Here is a 26630-nt window from a genome sequence, read left to right as displayed (position 1 = left end):
CAGGTCATAGGTGTAAGTGATACGGCACCAGCGTGCTGTTGGACCTTAGAAGAATCCGTTTTGAACCAGATAACAAATAGATCACGACTTGGCCTCGTTCCCTCCCTTCTCACGAAGCGATTAAAACTCAGCTGATAACACCCGAACAATAGAACGGGAAAAGAAGAACGGCGGTCTGTGTATTGTGTCAATACCCCACCATGGTCAATACCGTTCTCGTGAATCGATGAAACTTTCACCCCCTAGATGGACGTTAACTTTTTTAAAGGAAAGTACCTTTAAATGAAATTAATCTGCACACAATGTTATGGCTTCAAGCGATATTCGCTACGCAGATGGCGATGCAAGATGAAGGGGGCATGAGCCGCTACTGAGCGGAATACGGGACCCCTACCGATCAGTTATGTGTATGTCTATTTATTATCGTTTATTAATATATTTTTGAAGGCCCGAATAAATGTGCCTTTGTAGAAATCTAAATCAACTGTGAACTTTGTGAAAAACTCGCTCCCTGAAATTTAAATCTTGGCCCTCTTGCCAACAATGAGCGGCGATGGTCGATTTTTCACATTGCTGATTCTTAACGCAGCCAGCGTGCTCGTTTAATTTTTGCTTTTATGGTTCTTCTTGTCTGTCCTATATAATCATGAGGGCGATCACCACATGGAATGTAATAAATGCCCCATTGTTTATTCTGTGGTTTAGGGAGCCTGAAACCTAAGTTTCTAGTCAGCACATCTATACAAGGTTCATTCAAAAGTTTCTAAATAAAAATTAAGGATACAAGATTCATCGAAAGACTGGTTATTTGTGGAGATGAAGATTACAAGGAAGAAAATTCATCACTGACCCCACTCTCTCGCTTGTCGGACGAGTGCTCTACCATCTAAGCTACGGAAGCAGATAAAATATTTCAACCTTGGACGTATATATATGTTGAAAGGCACCATACATTGACGGATTAACAATCAACTAATAGCTCGTGAATGACAAAGGCCAACCGGAACAAAATACTATGCAAAAAATTAAGGAGTTTTTAAGGAGTTTCAAGCAGTTTTTAAGGAGTCATGGCAAACTTCATAACTTTTACAGCAATAAAAAGGTTAAATTTTATTAATAAGTTTTACAGCAAAAAAAAAAAGGGTGGGGCACATATGAAAATTTATTTGCCAAATTTTCCCTCTTCTCAAAAATATAGACGTAGAAGGGGTTCAGAAATTACACCTTTTGATTTGTTACCCAGCATCATAAGAATTCATAAAATAATCAATATCTACATACATACTTTTCTATTGTCACCAAAGTATTCTAAAACTTTCAAGTTTCGGTCAAAAATATAACTCATAACAGCATCACATAAATTCTAAAAATTCTAAAAGTGATATTCATTCCCCCTCTCCCCCAATTATTCAAAATAAAAATCCACAGCTGACAAAGATTTTTCTTACAAAATTATATTTGCAGCAACTCTTTATTCATCTCTCGCTCAAAGTGGATCAACACATACACAAATTCTTTAAAATTAAGTTTTTCAATTTTCCTTCTTGTTTTTCAGTTGTACTCAGGAAGAAATTGTTGCAAAATGAAGCAAATTTCAGGACATTCAACACGATGTTTGGCGATTTAGCACTCGTTATTTGGCGACATTGGCGATTTAACACTCGTTATTTGGCGAAATTTACAAATTAACTCTCATAATTCGGCGGACTAGCTGTTATTCGTGAAATGAATTTTTTTTTCCCACGAAACATCGGGATTTGACGCAATGACGATCGACCATAGTAATTTCTGCTGCTTGCAGTGGTGACTTTTTCTTTTCTTTTTTGAAAACGGAAACCGCTGGCAGTTGTTGAGAAACACTGGACTAAAGTAAACCATCTTAGCTGTACGATCAAAGATATGATCGGAGTTTAACGATGAAAAGCCCGATGAGGGGCCGATAATTTGAATAAGGAGCTGGAGTTACCACAATCTGATTTACGGGGATAAAATCGAGAGCGGGGGGAAAGTCGATTTTTTTTTTTAGAAACAGCTGGATGGATTTTAAGGAGTTTTTAAGGGCCCTTAAAAACGAAATGAAAATTAATGACTTTTTAAGGAGTTTTTAAGCACCGTACGAGCCCTGCTATAGTTGTTAGGTTAAACTTTTAAAAACTCAAAAAGTTTGGAACAGTACATACATAAAATTAACTTTCAATTTTAAAATGAAAAATCATATCTTGATACAGTGTTAATTTTTTATCTTAATTTATACATCTAGACAACAATTACAAATAACAATTGCAGGTAACAACATCACCTAAAGCAAATCAGAATATCGCCTGTTACATTATATTAAGAGTATTCATACATATTAATTTTAAAGTACCGTACATCACAGAAAAACCGAAAAATTCAAACAATGACTGGAGGCAAATTGGTCTTCGCTGGCATTAAAAATTACAAGGAAAAAAAAGTAACATAATATTCACATGATAAGTAACATTGCGAAACAACAGCTCCCTTCCCCACCCCCGAATGACAAAGTAAGAAGACAAGCAGAATGATGCCCCCATCATTAGATGTGCAACACTCATAAAGCTGAGGAAAGGAAGTGGCTGCATCACTGGCTGAATATTTTTTCGAATATATTTAGAATGATGCCATATTGAAAAAAATAAATCTCTGGTATTTAGACAGTGCTGTAGGCACGTTTGGAGTCTCCGCTTCTACTTTTTCCAGCAAAGCACAAGCAACCACTAGATCCATTGTTTCTGTTGCGTTTTAGAACTTTTGGAGCTTTTTCTTGCCATTCTCTTTCACGAACACATCTTTCGTAGTAATCGTACTCTTTGAGATACCTTTATATCATAAAAAAAAGTATGTTTCATTTATTAATTATATGTGAAGTGGTGGCCGAAATATGTAGGTTCTAAAAAGCATGACGTAGCAGAAAAAAAAACACAACATATACATAACACACAACAAACAAGCAGAAAAAATACACATTAAAGCAAGAGCAACAGACCGCAAAAGAAGACATGCCTGATAACTTTTATATAAAATTCGTAGTACAATGCATGCTGCTTAATGTGATCACATTGGGGCTCGTATGTTCACGAAACCTACACACTAAACCACACATGCACTTCGTCCACATTCATTTGATGGATTTCTAATGAATAGGTACATGTTAAAATATGCATGGTGACGTTGTGAACCTAATATGAAGTTTCTTGCTTAGGAATGTTGCTTGATATGTATTCAAATAGTGCCACTATCTCTCTTCTGAATCCTGAAGCAGATAACTTAGCTAGTTTATTTTTGCTTGACATGAATTTATAAATGTTTTAGGCCTGATTGCTCTCTGTAGTAAGATTGGGGAGATTGGCTCACATTCGAGCCTTAAAGTTGGGAACCACAGAAAACCAACTTCAGCCAACCACTGACTGTGCCAGCAGTGTGGTTTGTCACTATGACCACACAGCCGTACAGTCGCTTGCTCATGAAACCTACAGACCCAATGTTAGGGGAGTCCAGATTCAGTTTCGTGATTGATGGCAGGGGCAGTCTTAGGGCTACCGGCGCAATTGCACGGGACGCAAAATGATAAAGGGCACCGAAACACGTTAGATATACATTACTAAAAATATCTTTAAGGTGCGCATTATAAAAAAATAACTATGAAATATACATGAAGAATGACCGAGATGAGAAAAAAATTGAAGTTGTGAGTGTGTACAATAATACACAGAGTGATTATAACTGACGTTCGTTTTTGAAAAGGCTGTAAAAAAAGAACTAATGGCCAGAATGACCTGATGTTGCACCTGAATATACATGAAGCAATGGGATTTTTTCTACCAAAAGAAAAAAAAAAGTTCAAAAATTGACTGATAGATGACGCCGTACTCGTCATAAGATGCAAATTAAAAGACGTGACCGTAAGAAAAATCGTAGAAAAAAAAACGGTGATGAAACCATCAGGAAAAGGATGTGGTAAATTAGCTGCTACTCAAGAGATATTCAATATGCTGTCCACCGTTTTCTCTAATTAGCCGAAAGCGAACAACAGCACGTTCCACAACAGATCGAAGAGTATCAGGGGTGCTGACAGGCATGTCTGCAGTTCGGCCAATTCCCCGAGCACTGCACGCTCCCAAAGAACTGCTTGACGCTTCCTGCAATGCCACTTGCTCCACTCACATCGAAGCAATTGCTTTCTTCCCTCTGCCACATTCCACGTCAAACGAACCGTCTCTTCGAATTTAGCAACCATCTTCTTTGGACCGTTTGCAGACATCGGACCAGAGCCGCTTCTAATACCCTGTAATGTCCGGAATTTCTTTCCGGATTCCACACCGTTACCGTTCTTGTAAAAAAGTTTCAAAAGCAGAACCCGACCCTTCAATAACAACGTCATGACGGCCTTCTCGTACGCAGAGAATAACAGGAACTTCATATTCCCCGCCCTTAATTGCAATGTGCATTGATCAATTTTTTAACTATTTTTTTCTTTTGCCAGACAAAATCCCATTGCTTTATGTATATTCAGGTGAAATATCAGATAATTCTGACCAGTGGTTCTTTTTTACGACTTTCAGGGGTGGGAACTCTGCGCCAATTGCGCCGCACTGCGCCAAAACTAATATCTTGCGCCATCCTGCTCCAATAGCGTATTTTTGCATTTTTCTGCGCCAAATAGCGAATTTTGCTTCAGTATGCCCGAAATTTCGGAAAGGACGCCAAAAAATTTTTGTTCCTGCTAGCCACGAAACGTTTCTTTACGAGAAGAGCGTGTTTTATTCCACTATACTTATCGGCCCCTGATCGGACTTTCCATCGCGAAACCCCAATATTGTCTGTGATCGTGGAACTGAAGATGGTTTGCAATGCCTTTCAGCTTTAAAGTGCAAATTCGAGTGTTTCCGTTTAAAAAAAAAGTAGTCACTGAAAGCAGCAGAAATTACTGTAGTCAATTGTCATTGTGCTAAATCCCGATGTTTCGTGAAAAAATTTTTCATTCCGGGAGTAAAAAGTGCATGTCCGCCGAATTATGAATGTTAGTTTAGAAACTTTGCCGAATATCGCCAATGTTGCCGAATAACGAGCGTTAAATCACCAATGTTGCAGAATAACGAGCGTTGAATCGTCAATATCGCCAAATAACGAGCGTTGAATCGTCAATATCGCCAAATAACGAGCGTTAAATCGCCAATATCGCCAGATAATGAGTGCTGAATCGCCAAACATTTAGTTGATTCTTCCGAAATTCTCTCCCATTTTGCAACAATTTCTTTCCAAGTATAAAAAAAATTAAAAACTTATAAAATTTTTTTAGCTCATTTGAAGTGCTGCTGTTCCAGGCAGCAAATAGTGCCCTCAGTAAGCAAAAATTATCTTAAATAGAGGGGTGCAAAAAATTTTATGATAGCCGCTTTCAAACAAGGTGTCAAAAGCCTAAAACCCCAAAAACAAAAATCAAGCTGACGAAAAGATATTTGATAACAAAAGACAGTGCAGTTTTATTTTGAAAAAGGTTGAGGGTTAATGAAAATATTCTTGTTTATTTCACTGCTCCAATTTATAAATATCTGCTCCGAATCCCATATTTTGCTGCTCCAAAATTGCTCCAAATCCCGAATTTGCTGCTCCAAAACTGCTCCAAATCCTGAATTTGCTGTTCCAAAACTGCTCCGAATCCTGAATTTTGTTGCTCCAAGGCTGCTCCGAAATGGACTTAGTCACTTTCCATCCCTGGACTTTTCAAAAACGGAATTTAATTATAATCATCCTGTATTACGGTTATTTTTCCAAAAAGAAAAGAATCAATGGGCTGTGCACCTATATACGTACGATATATAGCGAATTATCGGAATCGAATCACCAACACAGTGCAATATTAAAACATATATATATATTGAATAAATATTTAAAAAAAATGAATGAATTAAAACCTATGATTTGCAGACCATTTTAAATAGGGATCCCCCTTGGGCTTCGTTCCCGTCACACGAGTAGAAAGAAAGATGTGCTCTCTCTCACGCGAGAAAACCTGTGCACTTTGGCACTCACGATCACTGGTCTGTCTCTTGACTCAAAAGACTTTCCTAATTATGCAACCAGAGGCAGCTCGATCGCACTCGGGGTGCACTAGAAGGGCGTCAAATCCGAAGTGAAAAGGAGAAAAAAAAAGGAAAATTATTTGTGCCGACTGTAGGAGGGGCTCCAAGTCTAAGGTAGAAAGGACGAAAAAAGTTAGGGGAAATGATTTCCACCCCCTCTAGTAGGAGCGCCAAATCCGACGTGAAAAGGTGAAAGAAATTACAGAAAATGAGAAACCGGATACTGTTTGCTTAGTGTTATCACGGAAAAGGGTTCGACCACCTAAAGTTGACCTCCTTCTCACATCAAGTAGGAAACCGGATGCTGTGTCCGTAATGCCATCACGGAAGAGGGGACGACCTCCCAAAGTTAGAATTAATAGTAACAATGAATAACCTCCCACAACGCCTATTGCTAGTTCCAGAGGGGGAGTATGTAACCAGAGGGGGAGTATGTAACAGGCAAGCTGTTGACAAGGATGGAATACTTTTATTCACGAGATACGTAAGGATTAATACGATTAAGGATTATATTGTATCGAGAGACGTGTGGGGAATCGGTCAAAGCCGTCCGGATATTAGATATATTTTTTTTCCTTGTGTTTGGTAGAGAAGTCAAAGCCGTCTAGAGAGATGACGCTCAGTGTTTGGTTGAAGTGTCCCATGTTATTGCGCGGGTGTATGTCCATTCCATGCGTATATAGTGATTTTTGTTATTTGTTTTTGTTAATTAAATAAATTGAATAGATTCTATCATCGTCAATCACTACAACTGGTGACCTATATTGTGAAGAGGACAGGCAACGAAAGGATTTAAACAGAACAAAATAGCAGATGAAAACGCAACTGGTTCGGCAGAAATCACCCATGTTTCCGTAAAAGCTCCACCATTTTGGCGAGCAAATCCAGATATCTGGTTTAGGCAAATGGAAAGTCAGTTTCTTCTAGCAGGAGTGACAGTCGAGGTGACAAAGTATCATCACATCGTGTCTGCCTTGCAACCCGAGGAGCTGTCTGTTTTCGAGGACATTATCACCAGCCCACCCACCGCAACATATCTTACGCTACGCTAAAACACCGTTTGTGCACGCAGTACGCGGACTCGGAGGAACAGCGGTTGCGCGACCTAATTTCTGGATTGCAACTGGGTGACCGGAAACCATCACGCCTTCTCCTGGAAATGCGAAGTAAAGCTGGGCAACGGGTGAGTGATGATATTTTGAAGTCTATTTTCCTCCAGCGGCTGCCTACAAATGTTCAGCAAATATTAGCAATATCCAATGACAGCCTGGATAAATTGGCAGAAATGGCCGATGCCATAATTGCCGCCGCGGAAAGCTCCACTGCAGTTCATGCGGTGTCAACTGAAGCTTCGCAAATGCAAACCATTCTAATGGACATTTCTTCCCGTTTGCAGCGTCTCGGAAAGCGTGCTCGATCCCAATCAAGAAATCGCAAAGGATCTCGTCAGCGTTCCAGCAGTCGTGACAGAAACTACCAGTACTGTTGATACCACTGGCGTTTCAAAGAAAAAACAACCAAATGTGTCCAGCCTTGCAGTTTCAACCAGCAGGGAAACTAGCTGGGCCGTCACTCGATGCTCAGAGTGACGGCAAACTCGAGTGCTTCTGGCTATATCTGTCTGACCAATCATCATCCGTGAAGTTCCTCATAGACACTGGAGCCGATGTATCTGTACTGCCACTACGCAAAGAAGATTCCCGACGTCAGCCAGACAAGCTTCAGTTGTTTGCTGCAAACGGAACTGCCATAAATACCTTCGGTCAGCGACTGTTAAAGTTAGACCTTGGTCTTCGTCGTGTATTTCATTGGTCGTTCATCGTTGCTGCCGTTTCGCGTCCAATCATCGGATCTGACTTTCTACGACATTCCGGACTGCTTATAGATGTTCGGCGCGGTCAATTAATCGATCCACTCACTCAGCTTCGTTCACGTTATAAGATTGCTGGTGCGGATATACCATCCCCAGCAGTGAAGTGCATCCGGGAGAATAGTGAATTTCATCGAATTCTCACCGAGTTCCCTGAACTGACAGAGACTGTAGCAACGTTTAATGCTGTTAATCATGACGTCCAACGCTGCATAGAGACAAAAGGCTCGCCCCAGTTGCATCAAAGCCTCGTAGGCTACCACCGGACAAGCTGCGTGCAGCCAAGAGGGAATTCGATCATCTTGTTGCCCAAGGAGTTTGCCGACCTTCTCAAAGTTGCTGGGCAAGCAACTGCACATGGTACCCAAGTGCAACGGAGATTGGAGACCATGCGGCGACTACAGGAGACTGAATAATGCAACTATCCCTGACAGATATCCCGTTCCGCACATCCAGGACTGTCTCCAGGTGCTAGAGGGGAAACAAATATTTTCTACCCTAGATCTCGCAAAAGTTTTTCATCAAATCCCTGTGAGACGAGGATATTCCGAAAACCGCCGTAACATCATTCGGACTGTTCGAATTTCTCTTCATGCCTTTCGGACTGTCGAATGCAGCTGCAACATTCCAGAGGTTCATACATATGGTGTTGCCGGGTTTCACCTTTTGTGTACCGTATTTCGACGATGTTCTCGTGGCATCCACAAACGCTGAAGAGCACAAGGAACGTTTGCGCCGAGTATTCAAACGTTTTTCCGAATTCGGAGTTCGCCTCAACGCTGCTAAATGTGTTCTGGAGTCATCAGTTCGATTTTTAGGTCATATGATCTCTGCAACCAGCGTTGCACCTCTTCCAGAGAAAGTATCGGTCATCGCTGAATACCCAAAGCCAGACACATTCAAAGAGCTCCGACGTATTCTTGCATAAATTTCTAGAGTGTGCCAAGAGACATGATAAGAGGAAGATCGTTTGGTCCAAAGAAGTCGATGAAGCATTCCCGAAGTCTAAGCGGGATCTGGCAGATGCAACAGCTTTGGCGTTTCCAGCGGCAGGAGCATCTTTCGCTACTGTGGTAGATGCTTCCGATGTCGTCATGGGCGAAACTTTGCAACAACGTGTGTCAGGATCATGGCAGCCACTTGGGTTCTACTCTAAGAAGTTATCTCCTGCACAAAAGAATTACAGTGCCTATGATCGAGAGCTGCTGGCAGCTTACTCTGCTATCAAATATTTCAGGCACATGGTTGAAGGTCATTCATTCGTCCTGTACACGGATTAGAAGCCTCTCACATATGCCTTCAACCAGACTACTGACAAGTGCTCACCTTGTCAGCTTCGACACCTGGATTTCATTGGTCAGTTTACCACTAACATCCGACACATCAAGGGTACAGAAAATGTTGTGGCAGATGCATTGTCTCGGATATCCATATCTTCCATAGACACACCATCTCCCACGAATGGCAGAAGAACAACTCCAATATGAAAGTATTCAGCAACTACTCACCAATCCTTCATCTACATCCTTGAAAATCCAGTCTCTTCCTGTTGATGAACCAAAGCTTCAGCTGTACTGTGACGTCTTTGCAGGACGCATTCGACCACTGGTTCCATCCTTGATGCGTAGGGACATCTTTACTGCCTTGCATGAACTGTCAAAATCTTGGAGTAAAGGGCTCCGTGAAACTAGTTCGAAAGCGTTTTTTGTGGCCCGCACTAAAGGCTGACGTGACCACTTAGACATGTGCATGCATTAACTGTCGGAAGTCTAAAGTGAGTCGGCATACAAAGAGCCCACATGAGAAATTTTCACCACCTGATGCCAGGTTTGAACACGTCCACATTGATATTGTAGGCCCTCTGTCTCCATCAGAAGGCTACACATATTGCCTCACCTGTGTAGATCGCTTCTCTAAATGGCCTGAAGCCTTCCCTATGCCGGATAGCTCTGCTGACACAGTGGCCAAGGTTTTCTATGCTGGATGGGTTGCTCGGTTCGGTTCACCTAACAGAACTACCTCAGATCCAGGTGTCCAGTTTCAGTCTTTTTTGTGAAAGGCTCTAATCAAGTTCTTGGGAGCCAATCGTTAGAGGACCACATCATACCATCCACAAGCAAATGGTCAAGTAGAACGCTTCCATCGTGACCTGCGATGACCTTAAGTCTGCTGTCAAGGCTCATGCAACTAACCGCTGGATAACAGTACTTCCTACGATTCTATTGGGTTTTCGAGCCGCCTGGAAGGAGGACTTGCAAGCTATAACTGCGGAAATGGTATATGGTGCACCTATACGACTTCCAGGAGAGTTTTACCTAGTCGTCATCACCCAGATCCATCAAGCTTCGTTGATAAGTTAAAGACCACAATGGAAAATTTAAGCCCTATAAAGACTGTTCGCCTCGGAAAATACGCTGTTTTTGTCAGCATGGACCTGCTGTCCTGCTCATATGTTTTCCTCCGAACGGACAGAGTGAAGAAAGGCCTAGAACCTGCTGTCAAGATCGGAAAAGGTCTTCCAAATACTAATAAAAGGTCGACCAGTATCTGTAAGCATAGAGAGAGTCAAACCGGCTTACATCTGCGGTGATGACCTGTCCTTCAATGCCCACAAGCCTTCCAACGATCAGCAAGCAACCACACAAGTTAAAAAAGATCGACAGACCTCCAGTGGCGAGGACCAACCTTTCATGACCACCCACTCGGGTAGATGGGTCAGATTCAGGTTGCCCTGCAAGTAGTTCTCTCGCTATCGCTGGTGGGGGACTACCTGTGAGGAATCGGTCAAAGTCGTCCGGATATTAGATATATTTTTTTTCCTTGTGTTTGGTAGAGAAGTCAAAGCCGTCTGGAGAAATGGCGCTCAGTGTTTGGTTGAGGTGTCACATGTTATTGCGCGGATGTATGTTCGTTCCATGCGTATGTAGTGATTTTTGTGATTTGTTTTTGTTAATTAAATAAATTGAATAGATTCTATCATCATCAATCACTACAGACGAAGACATTCCCGCGGAGTTCGATTTTAACCTTCATGACGAAGATGGGAGGTTCGTGAAAATACCAAGTTTTTTGTGTTCGAAGTGGACTCGTTCAAATTTCGGCCACTTTCCCTCTCCCCACTCTTTCTCCATGAGTTTCTTTTCATGCTACCTTTTGCATTGACGTTCACCCTTTCATTTCAATGGATTTTCGGGAGATAATTTGTCTATATATATGTTACCGGCAAAGTATGAAATCCAGGCATTCTATAGAATGCCTGGTCGTTTCAGGCAGAGTATGAAATACCGGTTTTATTCTATACTTTGACTAGGCATTCTACAGAATGACTAGTCATTCTATAGAATGCCTAAACACAAGTATAGCAAGTGGCGGTATAAAATATTACAATTTCTTCGGATTAAAATTTCGCAGAATTTTCGTCATTTTTTCCCGGAAACGTTTCCCTTTTGCTCTCGTGAAAAAGGATCTGTTGAGTGGCGGTATAAAATATTACAATTTCTTCGAATTAAAATTTCGCAGAATTTTCATCATTTTTTCCAGGAAAAGTTTCCCTTTTGCTCTCGTGAAAAAGGATCAGTTGAGGGGCGGTATAAAATATTACAATTTCTTCGAATTAAAATTTCGCAGAATTTTCGTCATTTTTTCCCGGAAAACTTTCCCTTTCGCTCTCGTACAAAAGGATCTGTTGAGGGGCGGTATACAATATTACAATTTCTTCGAATTAAAATTTCGCAGAATTTTCGTCATTTTTCCCCGGAAAACTTTCACTTTCGCTCTCGTGCAAAAGGATCTGTTGAGGGACGGTATAAAATATTACAATTTCTTCGAATTAAAATTTCGCAGAATTTTCGTCATTTTTTCCCGGAAACGTTTCCCTTTTGCTCTCGTGAAAAAGGATCTGTTGAGTGGCGGTATAAAATATTACAATTTCTTCGAATAAAAATTTCGCAGAATTTTCGTCAATTTTTCCCGCAAACGTTTCCCTTTTGCTCTCGTGAAAAAGGATCTGTTGAGGGGCGGTATAAAATATTACAATTTCTTCGAATTAAAATTTCGCAGAATTTTCGTCATTTTTTCCCGGAAACGTTTCCCTTTTGCTCTCGTGAAAAAGGATCTGTTGAGTGGCGGTATAAAATATTACAATTTCTTCGAATAAAAATTTCGCAGAATTTTCGTCATTTTTTCCCGGAAACGTTTCCCTTTTGCTCTCGTGAAAAAGGATCTGTTGAGTGGCGGTATAAAATATTACAATTTCTTCGAATTAAAATTTCGCAGAATTTTCGTCATTTTTTCCCGGAAACGTTTCCCTTTTGCTCTCGTGAAAAAGGATCTGTTGAGTGGCGGTATAAAATATTACAATTTCTTCGAATTAAAATTTCGCAGAATTTTCGTCATTTTTTCCCGGAAACGTTTCCCTTTTGCTCTCGTGAAAAAGGATCTGTTGAGGGGGGTATAAAATATTACAATTTCTTCGAATTAAAATTTCGCAGAATTTTCGTCATTTTTTCCCGGAAAACTTTCCCTTTCGCTCTCGTACAAAAGGATCTGTTGAGGGGCGGTATACAATATTACAATTTCTTCGAATTAAATTTCGCAGAATTTTCGTCATTTTTTCCCGGAAAACTTTACCTTTCGCTCTCGTGCAAAAGGATCTGTTGAGGGACGGTATAAAATATTACAATTTCTTCGAATTAAAATTTCGCAGAATTTTCGTCATTTTTTCCCGGAAACGTTTCCCTTTTGCTCTCGTGAAAAAGGATCTGTTGAGTGGCGGTATAAAATATTACAATTTCTTCGAATTAAAATTTCGCAGAATTTTCGTCAATTTTTCCCGGAAACGTTTCCCTTTTGCTCTCGTGAAAAGGGATCTGTTGAGGGGCGGTATAAAATATTACAATTTCTTCGAATTAAAATTTCGCAGAATTTTCGTCATTTTTTCCCGGAAAAGTTTCCCTTTTGCTCTCGTGCAAAAGGATCTGTTGAGGGACGGTATAAAATATTACAATTTCTTCGAATTAAAATTTCGCAGAATTTTCGTCATTTTTTCCCGGAAAAGTTTCCCTTTTGCTCTCGTGAAAAAGGATCTGTTGAGGGGCGGTATAAAATATTACAATTTCTTCCAATTAAAATTTCGCAGAATTTTCGTCATTTTTTCCCGGAAAACTTTCCCTTTCGCTCTCGTGCAAAAGGATCTGTTGAGGGGCGGTATACAATATTACAATTTCTTCGAATTAAAATTTCGCAGAATTTTCGTCATTTTTTCCCGGAAAACTTTCCCTTTCGCTCTCGTGCAAAAGGATCTGTTGAGGGACGGTATAAAATATTACAATTTCTTCGAATTAAAATTTCGCAGAATTTTCGTCATTTTTTCCCGGAAACGTTTCCCTTTTGCTCTCGTGAAAAAGGATCTGTTGAGTGGCGGTATAAAATATTACAATTTCTTCGAATTAAAATTTCGCAGAATTTTCGTCATTTTTTCCCGGAAACGTTTCCCTTTTGCTCTCGTGAAAAAGGATCTGTTGAGTGGCGGTATAAAATATTACAATTTCTTCGAATTAAAATTTCGCAGAATTTTCGTCATTTTTTCCCGGAAACGTTTCCCTTTTGCTCTCGTGAAAAAGGATCTGTTGAGGGGCGGTATAAAATATTACAATTTCTTCGAATTAAAATTTCGCAGAATTTTCGTCATTTTTTCCCGGAAAACTTTCCCTTTCGCTCTCGTACAAAAGGATCTGTTGAGGGGCGGTATACAATATTACAATTTCTTCGAATTAAAATTTCGCAGAATTTTCGTCATTTTTTCCCGGAAAAGTTTCCCTTTTGCTCTCGTGAAAAAGGATCTGTTGAGGCGCGGTATAAAATATTACAATTTCTTCGAATTAAAATTTCGCAGAATTTTCGTCATTTTTTCCCGGAAAACTTTCCCTTTCGCTCTCGTACAAAAGGATCTGTTGAGGGGCGGTATAAAATATTACAATTTCTTCGAATTAAAATTTCACAGAATTTTCGTCATTTTTTCCCGGAAAAGTTTCCCTTTTGCTCTCGTGAAAAAGGATCTGTTGAGGGGGGTATAAAATATTACAATTTCTTCGAATTAAAATTTCGCAGAATTTCCGTCATTTTTTCCCGGAAAACTTTCCCTTTCGCTCTCGTACAAAAGGATCTGTTGAGGGGCGGTATACAATATTACAATTTCTTCGAATTAAAATTTCGCAGAATTTTCGTCATTTTTTCCCGGAAAACTTTACCTTTCGCTCTCGTGCAAAAGGATCTGTTGAGGGACGGTATAAAATATTACAATTTCTTCGAATTAAAATTTCGCAGAATTTTCGTCATTTTTTCCCGGAAACGTTTCCCTTTTGCTCTCGTGAAAAAGGATCTGTTGAGTGGCGGTATAAAATATTACAATTTCTTCGAATTAAAATTTCGCAGAATTTTCGTCAATTTTTCCCGGAAACGTTTCCCTTTTGCTCTCGTGAAAAGGGATCTGTTGAGGGGCGGTATAAAATATTACAATTTCTTCGAATTAAAATTTCGCAGAATTTTCGTCATTTTTTCCCGGAAAAGTTTCCCTTTTGCTCTCGTGAAAAAGGATCTGTTGAGGGTCGGTATAAAATATTACAATTTCTTCCAATTAAAATTTCGCAGAATTTTCGTCATTTTTTCCCGGAAAACTTTCCCTTTCGCTCTCGTGCAAAAGGATCTGTTGAGGGGCGGTATACAATATTACAATTTCTTCGAATTAAAATTTCGCAGAATTTTCGTCATTTTTTCCCGGAAAACTTTCCCTTTCGCTCTCGTGCAAAAGGATCTGTTGAGGGACGGTATAAAATATTACAATTTCTTCGAATTAAAATTTCGCAGAATTTTCGTCATTTTTTCCCGGAAACGTTTCCCTTTTGCTCTCGTGAAAAAGGATCTGTTGAGTGGCGGTATAAAATATTACAATTTCTTCGAATTAAAATTTCGCAGAATTTTCGTCATTTTTTCCCGGAAACGTTTCCCTTTTGCTCTCGTGAAAAAGGATCTGTTGAGTGGCGGTATAAAATATTACAATTTCTTCGAATTAAAATTTCGCAGAATTTTCGTCATTTTTTCCCGGAAACGTTTCCCTTTTGCTCTCGTGAAAAAGGATCTGTTGAGGGGCGGTATAAAATATTACAATTTCTTCGAATTAAAATTTCGCAGAATTTTCGTCATTTTTTCCCGGAAACGTTTCCCTTTTGCTCTCGTGAAAAAGGATCTGTTGAGTGGCGGTATAAAATATTACAATTTCTTCGAATTAAAATTTCGCAGAATTTTCGTCATTTTTTCCCGGAAAAGTTTCCCTTTTGCTCTCGTGAAAAAGGATCTGTTGAGGGGGGTATAAAATATTACAATTTCTTCGAATTAAAATTTCGCAGAATTTTCGTCATTTTTTCCCGGAAACGTTTCCCTTTTGCTCTCGTGAAAAAGGATCTGTTGAGGGGCGGTATAAAATATTACAATTTCTTCGAATTAAAATTTCGCAGAATTTTCGTCATTTTTTCCCGGAAAAGTTTCCCTTTTGCTCTCGTGAAAAAGGATCTGTTGAGGGGCGGTATAAAATATTACAATTTCTTCGAATTAAAATTTCGCAGAATTTTCGTCATTTTTTCCCGGAAAACTTTCCCTTTCGCTCTCGTGCAAAAGGATCTGTTGAGGGACGGTATAAAATATTACAATTTCTTCGAATTAAAATTTCGCAGAATTTTCGTCATTTTTTCCCGGAAAACTTTCCCTTTCGCTCTCGTACAAAAGGATCTGTTGAGGGGCGGTATACAATATTACAATTTCTTCGAATTAAAATTTCGCAGAATTTTCGTCATTTTTTCCCGGAAACGTTTCCCTTTTGCTCTCGTGAAAAAGGATCTGTTGAGGGACGGTATAAAATATTACAATTTCTTCGAATTAAAATTTCGCAGAATTTTCGTCATTTTTTCCCGGAAACGTTTCCCTTTTGCTCTCGTGAAAAAGGATCTGTTGAGTGGCGGTATAAAATATTACAATTTCTTCGAATTAAAATTTCGCAGAATTTTCGTCAATTTTTCCCGGAAACGTTTCCCTTTTGCTCTCGTGAAAAAGGATCTGTTGAGGGGCGGTATAAAATATTACAAGTTCTTCGAATTAAAATTTCGCAGAATTTTCGTCATTTTTTCCCGGAAACGTTTCCCTTTTGCTCTCGTGAAAAAGGATCTGTTGAGTGGCGGTATAAAATATTACAATTTCTTCGAATTAAAATTTCGCCGAATTTTCGTCATTTTTTCCCGGAAAAGTTTCCCTTTTGCTCTCGTGAAAAAGGATCTGTTGAGGGGCGGTATAAAATATTACAATTTCTTCGAATTAAAATTTCGCAGAATTTTCGTCATTTTTTCCCGGAAAAGTTTCCCTTTTGCTCTCGTGAAAAAGGAACTGTTGAGGGGCGGTATAAAATATTACAATTTCTTCGAATTAAAATTTCGCAGAATTTTCGTCATTTTTTCCCGGAAAACTTTCCCTTTCGCTCTCGTGCAAAAGGATCTGTTGAGGGACGGTATAAAATATTACAATTTCTTCGAATTAAAATTTCGCAGAATTTTCGTCATTTTTTCCCGGAAACGTTTCCCTTTTGCTCTCGTGAAAAAGGATCTGTTGAGGGACGGTATAAAATATTACAATTTCTTCGAATTAAAATTTCGCAGAATTTTCGTCATTTTTTCCCGGAAAAGTTTCCCTTTTGCTCTCGTGAAAAAGGATCTGTTGAGGGGCGGTATAAAATATTACAATTTCTTCGAATTGAAATTTCGCAGAATTTTCGTCATTTTTTCCCGGAAAACTTTCCCTTTCGCTCTCGTGCAAAAGGATCTGTTGAGGAACGGTATAAAATATTACAATTTCTTCGAATTAAAATTTCGCAGAATTTTCGTCATTTTTTCCCGGAAATGTTTCCCTTTCGCTCTCGTGCAAAAGGATCTGTTGAGGGACGGTATAAAATATTACAATTTCTTCGAATTAAAATTTCGCAGAATTTTCGTCATTTTTTCCCGGAAAACTTTCCCTTTCGCTCTCGTACAAAAGGATCTGTTGAGTGGCGGTATAAAATATTACAATTTCTTCGAATTACAATTTCGCAGAATTTTCGTCATTTTTTCCCGGAAAAGTTACCCTTTTGCTCTCGTGAAAAAGGATCTGTTGAGGGGCGGTATAAAATATTACAATTTCTTCGAATTAAAATTTCGCAGAATTTTCGTCATTTTTTCCCGGAAACGTTTCCCTTTTGCTCTCGTGAAAAAGGATCTGTTGAGGGACGGTATAAAATATTACAATTTCTTCGAATTAAAATTTCGCAGAATTTTCGTCATTTTTTCCCGGAAAAGTATCCCTTTTGCTCTCGTGAAAAAGGATCTGTTGAGGGACGGTATAAAATATTACAATTTCTTCGAATTAAAATTTCGCAGAATTTTCGTCATTTTTTCCCGGAAACGTTTCCCTTTTGCTCTCGTGAAAAAGGATCTGTTGAGGGGCGGTATAAAATATTACAATTTCTTCGAATTAAAATTTCGCAGAATTTTCGTCATTTTTTCCCGGAAAAGTTTCCCTTTTGCTCTCGTGAAAAAGGATCTGTTGAGGGGCGGTATAAAATATTACAATTTCTTCGAATTCAAATTTCGCAGAATTTTCGTCATTTTTACCCGGAAACGTTTCCCTTTTGCTCTCGTGAAAAAGGATCTGTTGAGGGACGGTATAAAATATTACAATTTCTTCGAATTAAAATTTCGCAGAATTTTCGTCAATTTTTCCCGGAAACGTTTCCCTTTTGCTCTCGTGAAAAGGGATCTGTTGAGGGGCGGTATAAAATATTACAATTTCTTCGAATTAAAATTTCGCAGAATTTTCGTCATTTTTTCCCGGAAAACTTTCCCTTTCGCTCTCGTGCAAAAGGATCTGTTGAGGGACGGTATAAAATATTACAATTTCTTCGAATTAAAATTTCGCAGAATTTTCGTCATTTTTTCCCGGAAACGTTTCCCTTTTGCTCTCGTGAAAAAGGATCTGTTGAGTGGCGGTATAAAATATTACAATTTCTTCGAATTAAAATTTCGCAGAATTTTCGTCATTTTTTCCCGGAAACGTTTCCCTTTTGCTCTCGTGAAAAAGGATCTGTTGAGTGGCGGTATAAAATATTACAATTTCTTCGAATTAAAATTTCGCAGAATTTTCGTCATTTTTTCCCGGAAACGTTTCCCTTTTGCTCTCGTGAAAAAGGATCTGTTGAGGGACGGTATAAAATATTACAATTTCTTCGAATTAAAATTTCGCAGAATTTTCGTCATTTTTTCCCGGAAAAGTATCCCTTTTGCTCTCGTGAAAAAGGATCTGTTGAGGGACGGTATAAAATATTACAATTTCTTCGAATTAAAATTTCGCAGAATTTTCGTCATTTTTTCCCGGAAACGTTTCCCTTTTGCTCTCGTGAAAAAGGATCTGTTGAGGGGCGGTATAAAATATTACAATTTCTTCGAATTAAAATTTCGCAGAATTTTCGTCATTTTTTCCCGGAAAAGTTTCCCTTTTGCTCTCGTGAAAAAGGATCTGTTGAGGGGCGGTATAAAATATTACAATTTCTTCGAATTCAAATTTCGCAGAATTTTCGTCATTTTTACCCGGAAACGTTTCCCTTTTGCTCTCGTGAAAAAGGATCTGTTGAGGGACGGTATAAAATATTACAATTTCTTCGAATTAAAATTTCGCAGAATTTTCGTCAATTTTTCCCGGAAACGTTTCCCTTTTGCTCTCGTGAAAAGGGATCTGTTGAGGGGCGGTATAAAATATTACAATTTCTTCGAATTAAAATTTCGCAGAATTTTCGTCATTTTTTCCCGGAAAACTTTCCCTTTCGCTCTCGTGCAAAAGGATCTGTTGAGGGACGGTATAAAATATTACAATTTCTTCGAATTAAAATTTCGCAGAATTTTCGTCATTTTTTCCCGGAAACGTTTCCCTTTTGCTCTCGTGAAAAAGGATCTGTTGAGTGGCGGTATAAAATATTACAATTTCTTCGAATTAAAATTTCGCAGAATTTTCGTCATTTTTTCCCGGAAACGTTTCCCTTTTGCTCTCGTGAAAAAGGATCTGTTGAGTGGCGGTATAAAATATTACAATTTCTTCGAATTAAAATTTCGCAGAATTTTCGTCATTTTTTCCCGGAAACGTTTCCCTTTTGCTCTCGTGAAAAAGGATCTGTTGAGGGGCGGTATAAAATATTACAATTTCTTCGAATTAAAATTTCGCAGAATTTTCGTCATTTTTTCCCGGAAACGTTTCCCTTTTGCTCTCGTGAAAAAGGATCTGTTGAGTGGCGGTATAAAATATTACAATTTCTTCGAATTAAAATTTCGCAGAATTTTCGTCATTTTTTCCCGGAAAAGTTTCCCTTTTGCTCTCGTGAAAAAGGATCTGTTGAGGGGGGTATAAAATATTACAATTTCTTCGAATTAAAATTTCGCAGAATTTTCGTCATTTTTTCCCGGAAACGTTTCCCTTTTGCTCTCGTGAAAAAGGATCTGTTGAGGGGCGGTATAAAATATTACAATTTCTTCGAATTAAAATTTCGCAGAATTTTCGTCATTTTTTCCCGGAAAAGTTTCCCTTTTGCTCTCGTGAAAAAGGATCTGTTGAGGGGCGGTATAAAATATTACAATTTCTTCGAATTAAAATTTCGCAGAATTTTCGTCATTTTTTCCCGGAAAACTTTCCCTTTCGCTCTCGTGCAAAAGGATCTGTTGAGGGACGGTATAAAATATTACAATTTCTTCGAATTAAAATTTCGCAGAATTTTCGTCATTTTTTCCCGGAAAACTTTCCCTTTCGCTCTCGTACAAAAGGATCTGTTGAGGGGCGGTATACAATATTACAATTTCTTCGAATTAAAATTTCGCAGAATTTTCGTCATTTTTTCCCGGAAACGTTTCCCTTTTGCTCTCGTGAAAAAGGATCTGTTGAGGGACGGTATAAAATATTACAATTTCTTCGAATTAAAATTTCGCAGAATTTTCGTCATTTTTTCCCGGAAACGTTTCCCTTTTGCTCTCGTGAAAAAGGATCTGTTGAGTGGCGGTATAAAATATTACAATTTCTTCGAATTAAAATTTCGCAGAATTTTCGTCAATTTTTCCCGGAAACGTTTCCCTTTTGCTCTCGTGAAAAAGGATCTGTTGAGGGGCGGTATAAAATATTACAAGTTCTTCGAATTAAAATTTCGCAGAATTTTCGTCATTTTTTCCCGGAAACGTTTCCCTTTTGCTCTCGTGAAAAAGGATCTGTTGAGTGGCGGTATAAAATATTACAATTTCTTCGAATTAAAATTTCGCCGAATTTTCGTCATTTTTTCCCGGAAAAGTTTCCCTTTTGCTCTCGTGAAAAAGGATCTGTTGAGGGGCGGTATAAAATATTACAATTTCTTCGAATTAAAATTTCGCAGAATTTTCGTCATTTTTTCCCGGAAAAGTTTCCCTTTTGCTCTCGTGAAAAAGGAACTGTTGAGGGGCGGTATAAAATATTACAATTTCTTCGAATTAAAATTTCGCAGAATTTTCGTCATTTTTTCCCGGAAAACTTTCCCTTTCGCTCTCGTGCAAAAGGATCTGTTGAGGGACGGTATAAAATATTACAATTTCTTCGAATTAAAATTTCGCAGAATTTTCGTCATTTTTTCCCGGAAACGTTTCCCTTTTGCTCTCGTGAAAAAGGATCTGTTGAGGGACGGTATAAAATATTACAATTTCTTCGAATTAAAATTTCGCAGAATTTTCGTCATTTTTTCCCGGAAAAGTTTCCCTTTTGCTCTCGTGAAAAAGGATCTGTTGAGGGGCGGTATAAAATATTACAATTTCTTCGAATTGAAATTTCGCAGAATTTTCGTCATTTTTTCCCGGAAAACTTTCCCTTTCGCTCTCGTGCAAAAGGATCTGTTGAGGAACGGTATAAAATATTACAATTTCTTCGAATTAAAATTTCGCAGAATTTTCGTCATTTTTTCCCGGAAATGTTTCCCTTTCGCTCTCGTGCAAAAGGATCTGTTGAGGGACGGTATAAAATATTACAATTTCTTCGAATTAAAATTTCGCAGAATTTTCGTCATTTTTTCCCGGAAAACTTTCCCTTTCGCTCTCGTACAAAAGGATCTGTTGAGTGGCGGTATAAAATATTACAATTTCTTCGAATTACAATTTCGCAGAATTTTCGTCATTTTTTCCCGGAAAAGTTACCCTTTTGCTCTCGTGAAAAAGGATCTGTTGAGGGGCGGTATAAAATATTACAATTTCTTCGAATTAAAATTTCGCAGAATTTTCGTCATTTTTTCCCGGAAACGTTTCCCTTTTGCTCTCGTGAAAAAGGATCTGTTGAGGGACGGTATAAAATATTACAATTTCTTCGAATTAAAATTTCGCAGAATTTTCGTCATTTTTTCCCGGAAAAGTATCCCTTTTGCTCTCGTGAAAAAGGATCTGTTGAGGGACGGTATAAAATATTACAATTTCTTCGAATTAAAATTTCGCAGAATTTTCGTCATTTTTTCCCGGAAACGTTTCCCTTTTGCTCTCGTGAAAAAGGATCTGTTGAGGGGCGGTATAAAATATTACAATTTCTTCGAATTAAAATTTCGCAGAATTTTCGTCATTTTTTCCCGGAAAAGTTTCCCTTTTGCTCTCGTGAAAAAGGATCTGTTGAGGGGCGGTATAAAATATTACAATTTCTTCGAATTCAAATTTCGCAGAATTTTCGTCATTTTTACCCGGAAACGTTTCCCTTTTGCTCTCGTGAAAAAGGATCTGTTGAGGGACGGTATAAAATATTACAATTTCTTCGAATTAAAATTTCGCAGAATTTTCGTCATTTTTTCCCGGAAAAATATCCCTTTTGCTCTCGTGAAAAAGGATCTGTTGAGTGGCGGTATAAAATATTACAATTTCTTCGAATTAAAATTTCGCAGAATTTTCGTCAATTTTTCCCGGAAACGTTTCCCTTTTGCTCTCGTGAAAAAGGATCTGTTGAGTGGCGGTATAAAATATTACAATTTCTTCGAATTAAAATTTCGCAGAATTTTCGTCATTTTTACCCGGAAACGTTTCCCTTTTGCTCTCGTGAAAAAGGATCTGTTGAGGGACGGTATAAAATATTACAATTTCTTCGAATTAAAATTTCGCAGAATTTTCGTCATTTTTTCCCGGAAAACTTTCCCTTTCGCTCTCGTACAAAAGGATCTGTTGAGGGGCGGTATACAATATTACAATTTCTTCGAATTAAAATTTCGCAGAATTTTCGTCATTTTTTCCCGGAAAAGTTTCCCTTTTGCTCTCGTGAAAAAGGATCTGTTGAGGGGCGATATAAAATATTACAATTTCTTCGAATTAAAATTTCGCAGAATTTTCGTCATTTTTTCCCGGAAAAGTTTCCCTTTTGCTCTCGTGAAAAAGGATCTTTTGAGGGGCGGTATAAAATATTACAATTTCTTCGAATTAAAATTTCGCAGAATTTTCGTCATTTTTTCCCGGAAAACTTTCCCTTTCGCTCTCGTACAAAAGGATCTGTTGAGGGGCGGTATACAATATTACATTTTCTTCGAATTAAAATTTCGCAGAATTTTCGTCATTTTTTCCCGGAAAAGTTTCCCTTTTGCTCTCGTGAAAAAGGATCTGTTGAGGGGCGGTATAAAATATTACAATTTCTTCGAATTAAAATTTCGCAGAATTTTCGTCATTTTTTCCCGGAAAACTTTCCCTTTCGCTCTCGTACAAAAGGATCTGTTGAGGGGCGGTATACAATATTACAATTTCTTCGAATTAAAATTTCGCAGAATTTTCGTCATTTTTTCCCGGAAAAGTTTCCCTTTTGCTCTCGTGAAAAAGGATCTGTTGAGGGGCGGTATAAAATATTACAATTTCTTCCAATTAAAATTTCGCAGAATTTTCGTCATTTTTTCCCGGAAAAGTTTCCCTTTTGCTCTCGTGAAAAAGGATCTGTTGAGGGGCGGTATAAAATATTACAATTTCTTCGAATTAAAATTTCGCAGAATTTCCGTCAATTTTTCCCGGAAACGTTTCCCTTTTGCTCTCGTGAAAAAGGATCTGTTGAGGGGCGGTATAAAATATTACAATATCTTCGAATTAAAATTTCGCAGAATTTTCGTCATTTTTTCCCGGAAAAGTTTCCCTTTTGCTCTCGTGAAAAAGGATCTGTTGAGGGGCAGTATAAAATATTACAATTTCTTCGAATTAAAATTTCGCAGAATTTTCGTCATTTTTTCCCGGAAAAGTTACCCTTTTGCTCTCGTGAAAAAGGATCTGTTGAGGGGCGGTATAAAATATTACAATTTCTTCGAATTAAAATTTCGCAGAATTTTCGTCATTTTTCCCGGAAACGTTTCCCTTTTGCTCTCGTGAAAAAGGATCTGTTGAGGGGCGGTATAAAATATTACAATTTCTTCGAATTAAAATTTCGCAGAATTTTCGTCATTTTTCCCGGAAACGTTTCCCTTTTGCTCTCGTGAAAAAGGATCTGTTGAGGGGCGGTATACAATATTACAATTTCTTCGAATTAAAATTTCGCAGAATTTTCGTCATTTTTTCCCGGAAAAGTTTCCCTTTTGCTCTCGTGAAAAAGGATCTGTTGAGGGGCGGTATAAAATATTACAATTTCTTTGAATTAAAATTTCGCAGAATTTTCGTCATTTTTTCCCGGAAAACTTTCCCTTTCGCTCTCGTACAAAAGGATCTGTTGAGGGGCGGTATACAATATTACAATTTCTTCGAATTAAAATTTCGCAGAATTTTCGTCATTTTTTCCCGGAAAAGTTTCCCTTTTGCTCTCGTGAAAAAGGATCTGTTGAGGGGCGGTATAAAATATTACAATTTCTTCGAATTAAAATTTCGCAGAATTTTCGTCATTTTTTCCCGGAAAACTTTCCCTTTCGCTCTCGTACAAAAGGATCTGTTGAGGGGCGGTATAAAATATTACAATTTCTTCGAATTAAAATTTCGCAGAATTTCCGTCAATTTTTCCCGGAAACGTTTCCCTTTCGCTCTCGTGCAAAAGGATCTGTTGAGGGGCGGTATAAAATATTACAATTTCTTCGAATTAAAATTTCGCAGAATTTTCGTCATTTTTTCCCGAAAACGTTTCCTTTTCGCTCTCGTGAAAAAGGATCTGTTGAGGGGCGGTATAAAATATTAAAATTTCATCGAATTAGAATGTCGCAGAATTGTCGCCATTTTTTCCCGGAAAAGTTTCCCCTTTCGCTCTCGTGAAAAAGGATCTGTTGATGGGCAATATAAAATATTAGTAACAATTTCATCGAATTAAAATTTCACAGAATTTTCGTCATTTTTTCCCGGAAACATTTCCCTTTCGCTCTCGTGAATAAGGGTCTGTTGAGATGCGGTGTAAAATATTACAATTTTATCGAATTAAAATTTCAGAGAATTTTCGCCATTTTTTCCGGGAAACTTTTTCCTTTCGCTCGCGTGAAAAAGGATCTGTTGAGGTTCGTAATTTTTTTCGAAAACGTGCATTGACCAGCGACGACTTCCATTCTTATTGGTGTATAATCGCACCATTTGATCCACGATGTCGACTCCATATTTAATTTCGTTATTGTAGGCAACTGTTTCTGGGGTCTTTTTCACGTTTTCGTTGATAGTTACATCAGTATGAAGTGAACTCAGAACTAGAACATTTTGCATTTTTTTTTTCTCTGATAAGATGTCAGCGTGATATCAGTTCCAGTTTTGAATACTATCGACGAGTATAGTTCCTGTGTTCCTGTTTTTGCAGTTGGAGGTACCTCACGACGGTCGTTTTGAAGGGTCCCAACCAAGCTTGTCCTTTTGCACAAAAATGCACATAATCTCAGTGATGTAAAATAATCATCTGTTGTTTTGTTTCGACGTTCTCCTAGATAAGGTTTGACTAATCGAATTACATGTTCATAGACAAGTTGATTTGCTGGTCTGGTGTTATCTGTCCCAGTGTAATTGAAACTGATTTTCTGTCCATTCAGAATATATTTGGAATCAACGCAGGCAAGAAGCCAGAATTTTATCCCAAATTTGTCTGGCTTACTTGGGATATACTGTGTAAATGGACATCTTGCTTTTGAGGGTAGAAGTTGTTCGTCCACAGTTAGATTGGGCCCTGGTTTGTAGCAAGTCGCACTGTATTCTATGAATGAAATCCATAGTGAACATGCAAGAGAAAATTGGTCAGATCGAATCGCATGAATTTCAAAATTTCTTTGAAACGATATCTTGCCATTGTTTGGGGAAAAAATAGAGGACCCCAAATCTCGACGACCACAATGAATTCAGTAGGAAGTTTTTTGCACCTCTTGCATACATAATGGATATCGTTGCATCCAGTTCAAGCAAAGAAACTGACAAAGAAGTTTCATTTAGACGAAGATGGTCTTCAGCTTCTGTATATGTCGAATCATTTTGTCGCAGAAAATAAGGCGTCACGAACCCAGAACACTTTCATTTATGTTTTTTGAGTGCATAAAATGTGGGGCCTTGATTTTCTCTCAATATATTTTGCGATCCTCGATATCCTAAAGTTGAGGACGGTTCTATGATTTTCCATATGCTCCCATCTGCTGCAGTTTCTTAGATCGTTTCTGTGGCTTCAACGAGTTATAATGAGTCACACCACGGTCGTTTTCTGCACACGAGAGCTAATTAGACCGGGACCTACAATTTATTGCCGATTCCGAACGACAAGCTTGTTTCTAAGCTCATCGAGAGGTTGGTGCACTAACTCCTCAATGGGGGACTTCGTGCGGTCAAGTCGCCGTGTCTTGTACCCCTGTGCCAGGAAAGTTTTCTGACAAAGACGAACCGGGTATCAAACTCGCGACACCTCTAAACATCCTTTGGTACTTTAGGCGAGTATCTTATCGACCTGGACTACCGCGCCCGAGAAATAATTTTATATTGATTTAAATCTTCGTCATCAGAACCGCTACTTTCTTCACTACAGTTCGACATAGGGTAGGTCTATGCTCTTCTGCACTTTCATCATAACTGCTTCCAGAGTTTCTCTCATCTAATCTTTGCATCTCCTGGAGTATTTCTTCAGTAAATATACGTTTTCTCGTCATTCTAAACCAATGTTTCCCAAAGTGGGCAATATCGCCTCCTGGTGGGCGATAGAAAGGGCCAAGGGGGCGATAGAAGCCACGGGTATAACATAGGATCCTATGGGTTCGCTTGAGTTGGGGGTGATGAGAGAAAAATTTATCTGAAGAAGGGGGCGATGGAGCAAAAAGTTTGGGAAACTATGTTCTAAACTAACTGTTTGAAAAGATCACATGCACTCAAATTTTCTACGTCCCAGAATAAACAATTTAACGGATAATATGGCAAGAATGTTTGCAAAAACCAAAAATGACACACCTGCTGACGACACTTGCAGATAAGAATGAGAGGAAAAGAAAGGTCACACACAAGGTCAAATGCAAAAAAGACTTTCAGAAGGATTATAACCTACTTAGAAATCAATTGTGACGACGATAGTAGTATTTACCGCATAATGTGCTAGAATATAAGGAAGGGTCACTATGACCCCCTTCGGTCTTTCTAGGTATATTATCCGCTCGTAGCTTC

General features: G+C 38.5%; 1 protein-coding gene across 4 annotated transcripts in view; it reads right to left on the bottom strand.

Annotated features, from left to right (window-relative positions):
- Positions 1 to 1088: 1088 nt before the first annotated feature.
- The window catches only part of LOC149076644 (rho-related BTB domain-containing protein 1-like), a 406423-nt gene continuing 380881 nt past the window's right edge, over positions 1089 to 26630 (bottom strand). For 3 of the 4 annotated variants that reach the window (XM_089244256.1, XM_089244263.1, XM_089244264.1), the window contains one exon: positions 1096 to 2840. In XM_089244256.1, coding sequence (XP_089100382.1) covers positions 2672 to 2840 — 169 coding nt within the window. In that variant the 3' untranslated portion in view covers positions 1096 to 2671. Of the gene's footprint in view, positions 2841 to 26630 lie in introns of all 4 variants that reach the window. The other variant, XM_089244257.1, reaches the window with a different exon arrangement.

This window comes from Pholcus phalangioides, unplaced genomic scaffold (genome assembly GCF_987345545.1).
Source record: "Pholcus phalangioides strain wild (caught in Gottingen) unplaced genomic scaffold, Ppha-v1.0 ptg000015l_1, whole genome shotgun sequence".
NCBI lineage: Eukaryota > Metazoa > Arthropoda > Arachnida > Araneae > Pholcidae > Pholcus > Pholcus phalangioides.
This window is presented reverse-complemented; position numbering and strand designations above follow the sequence as displayed.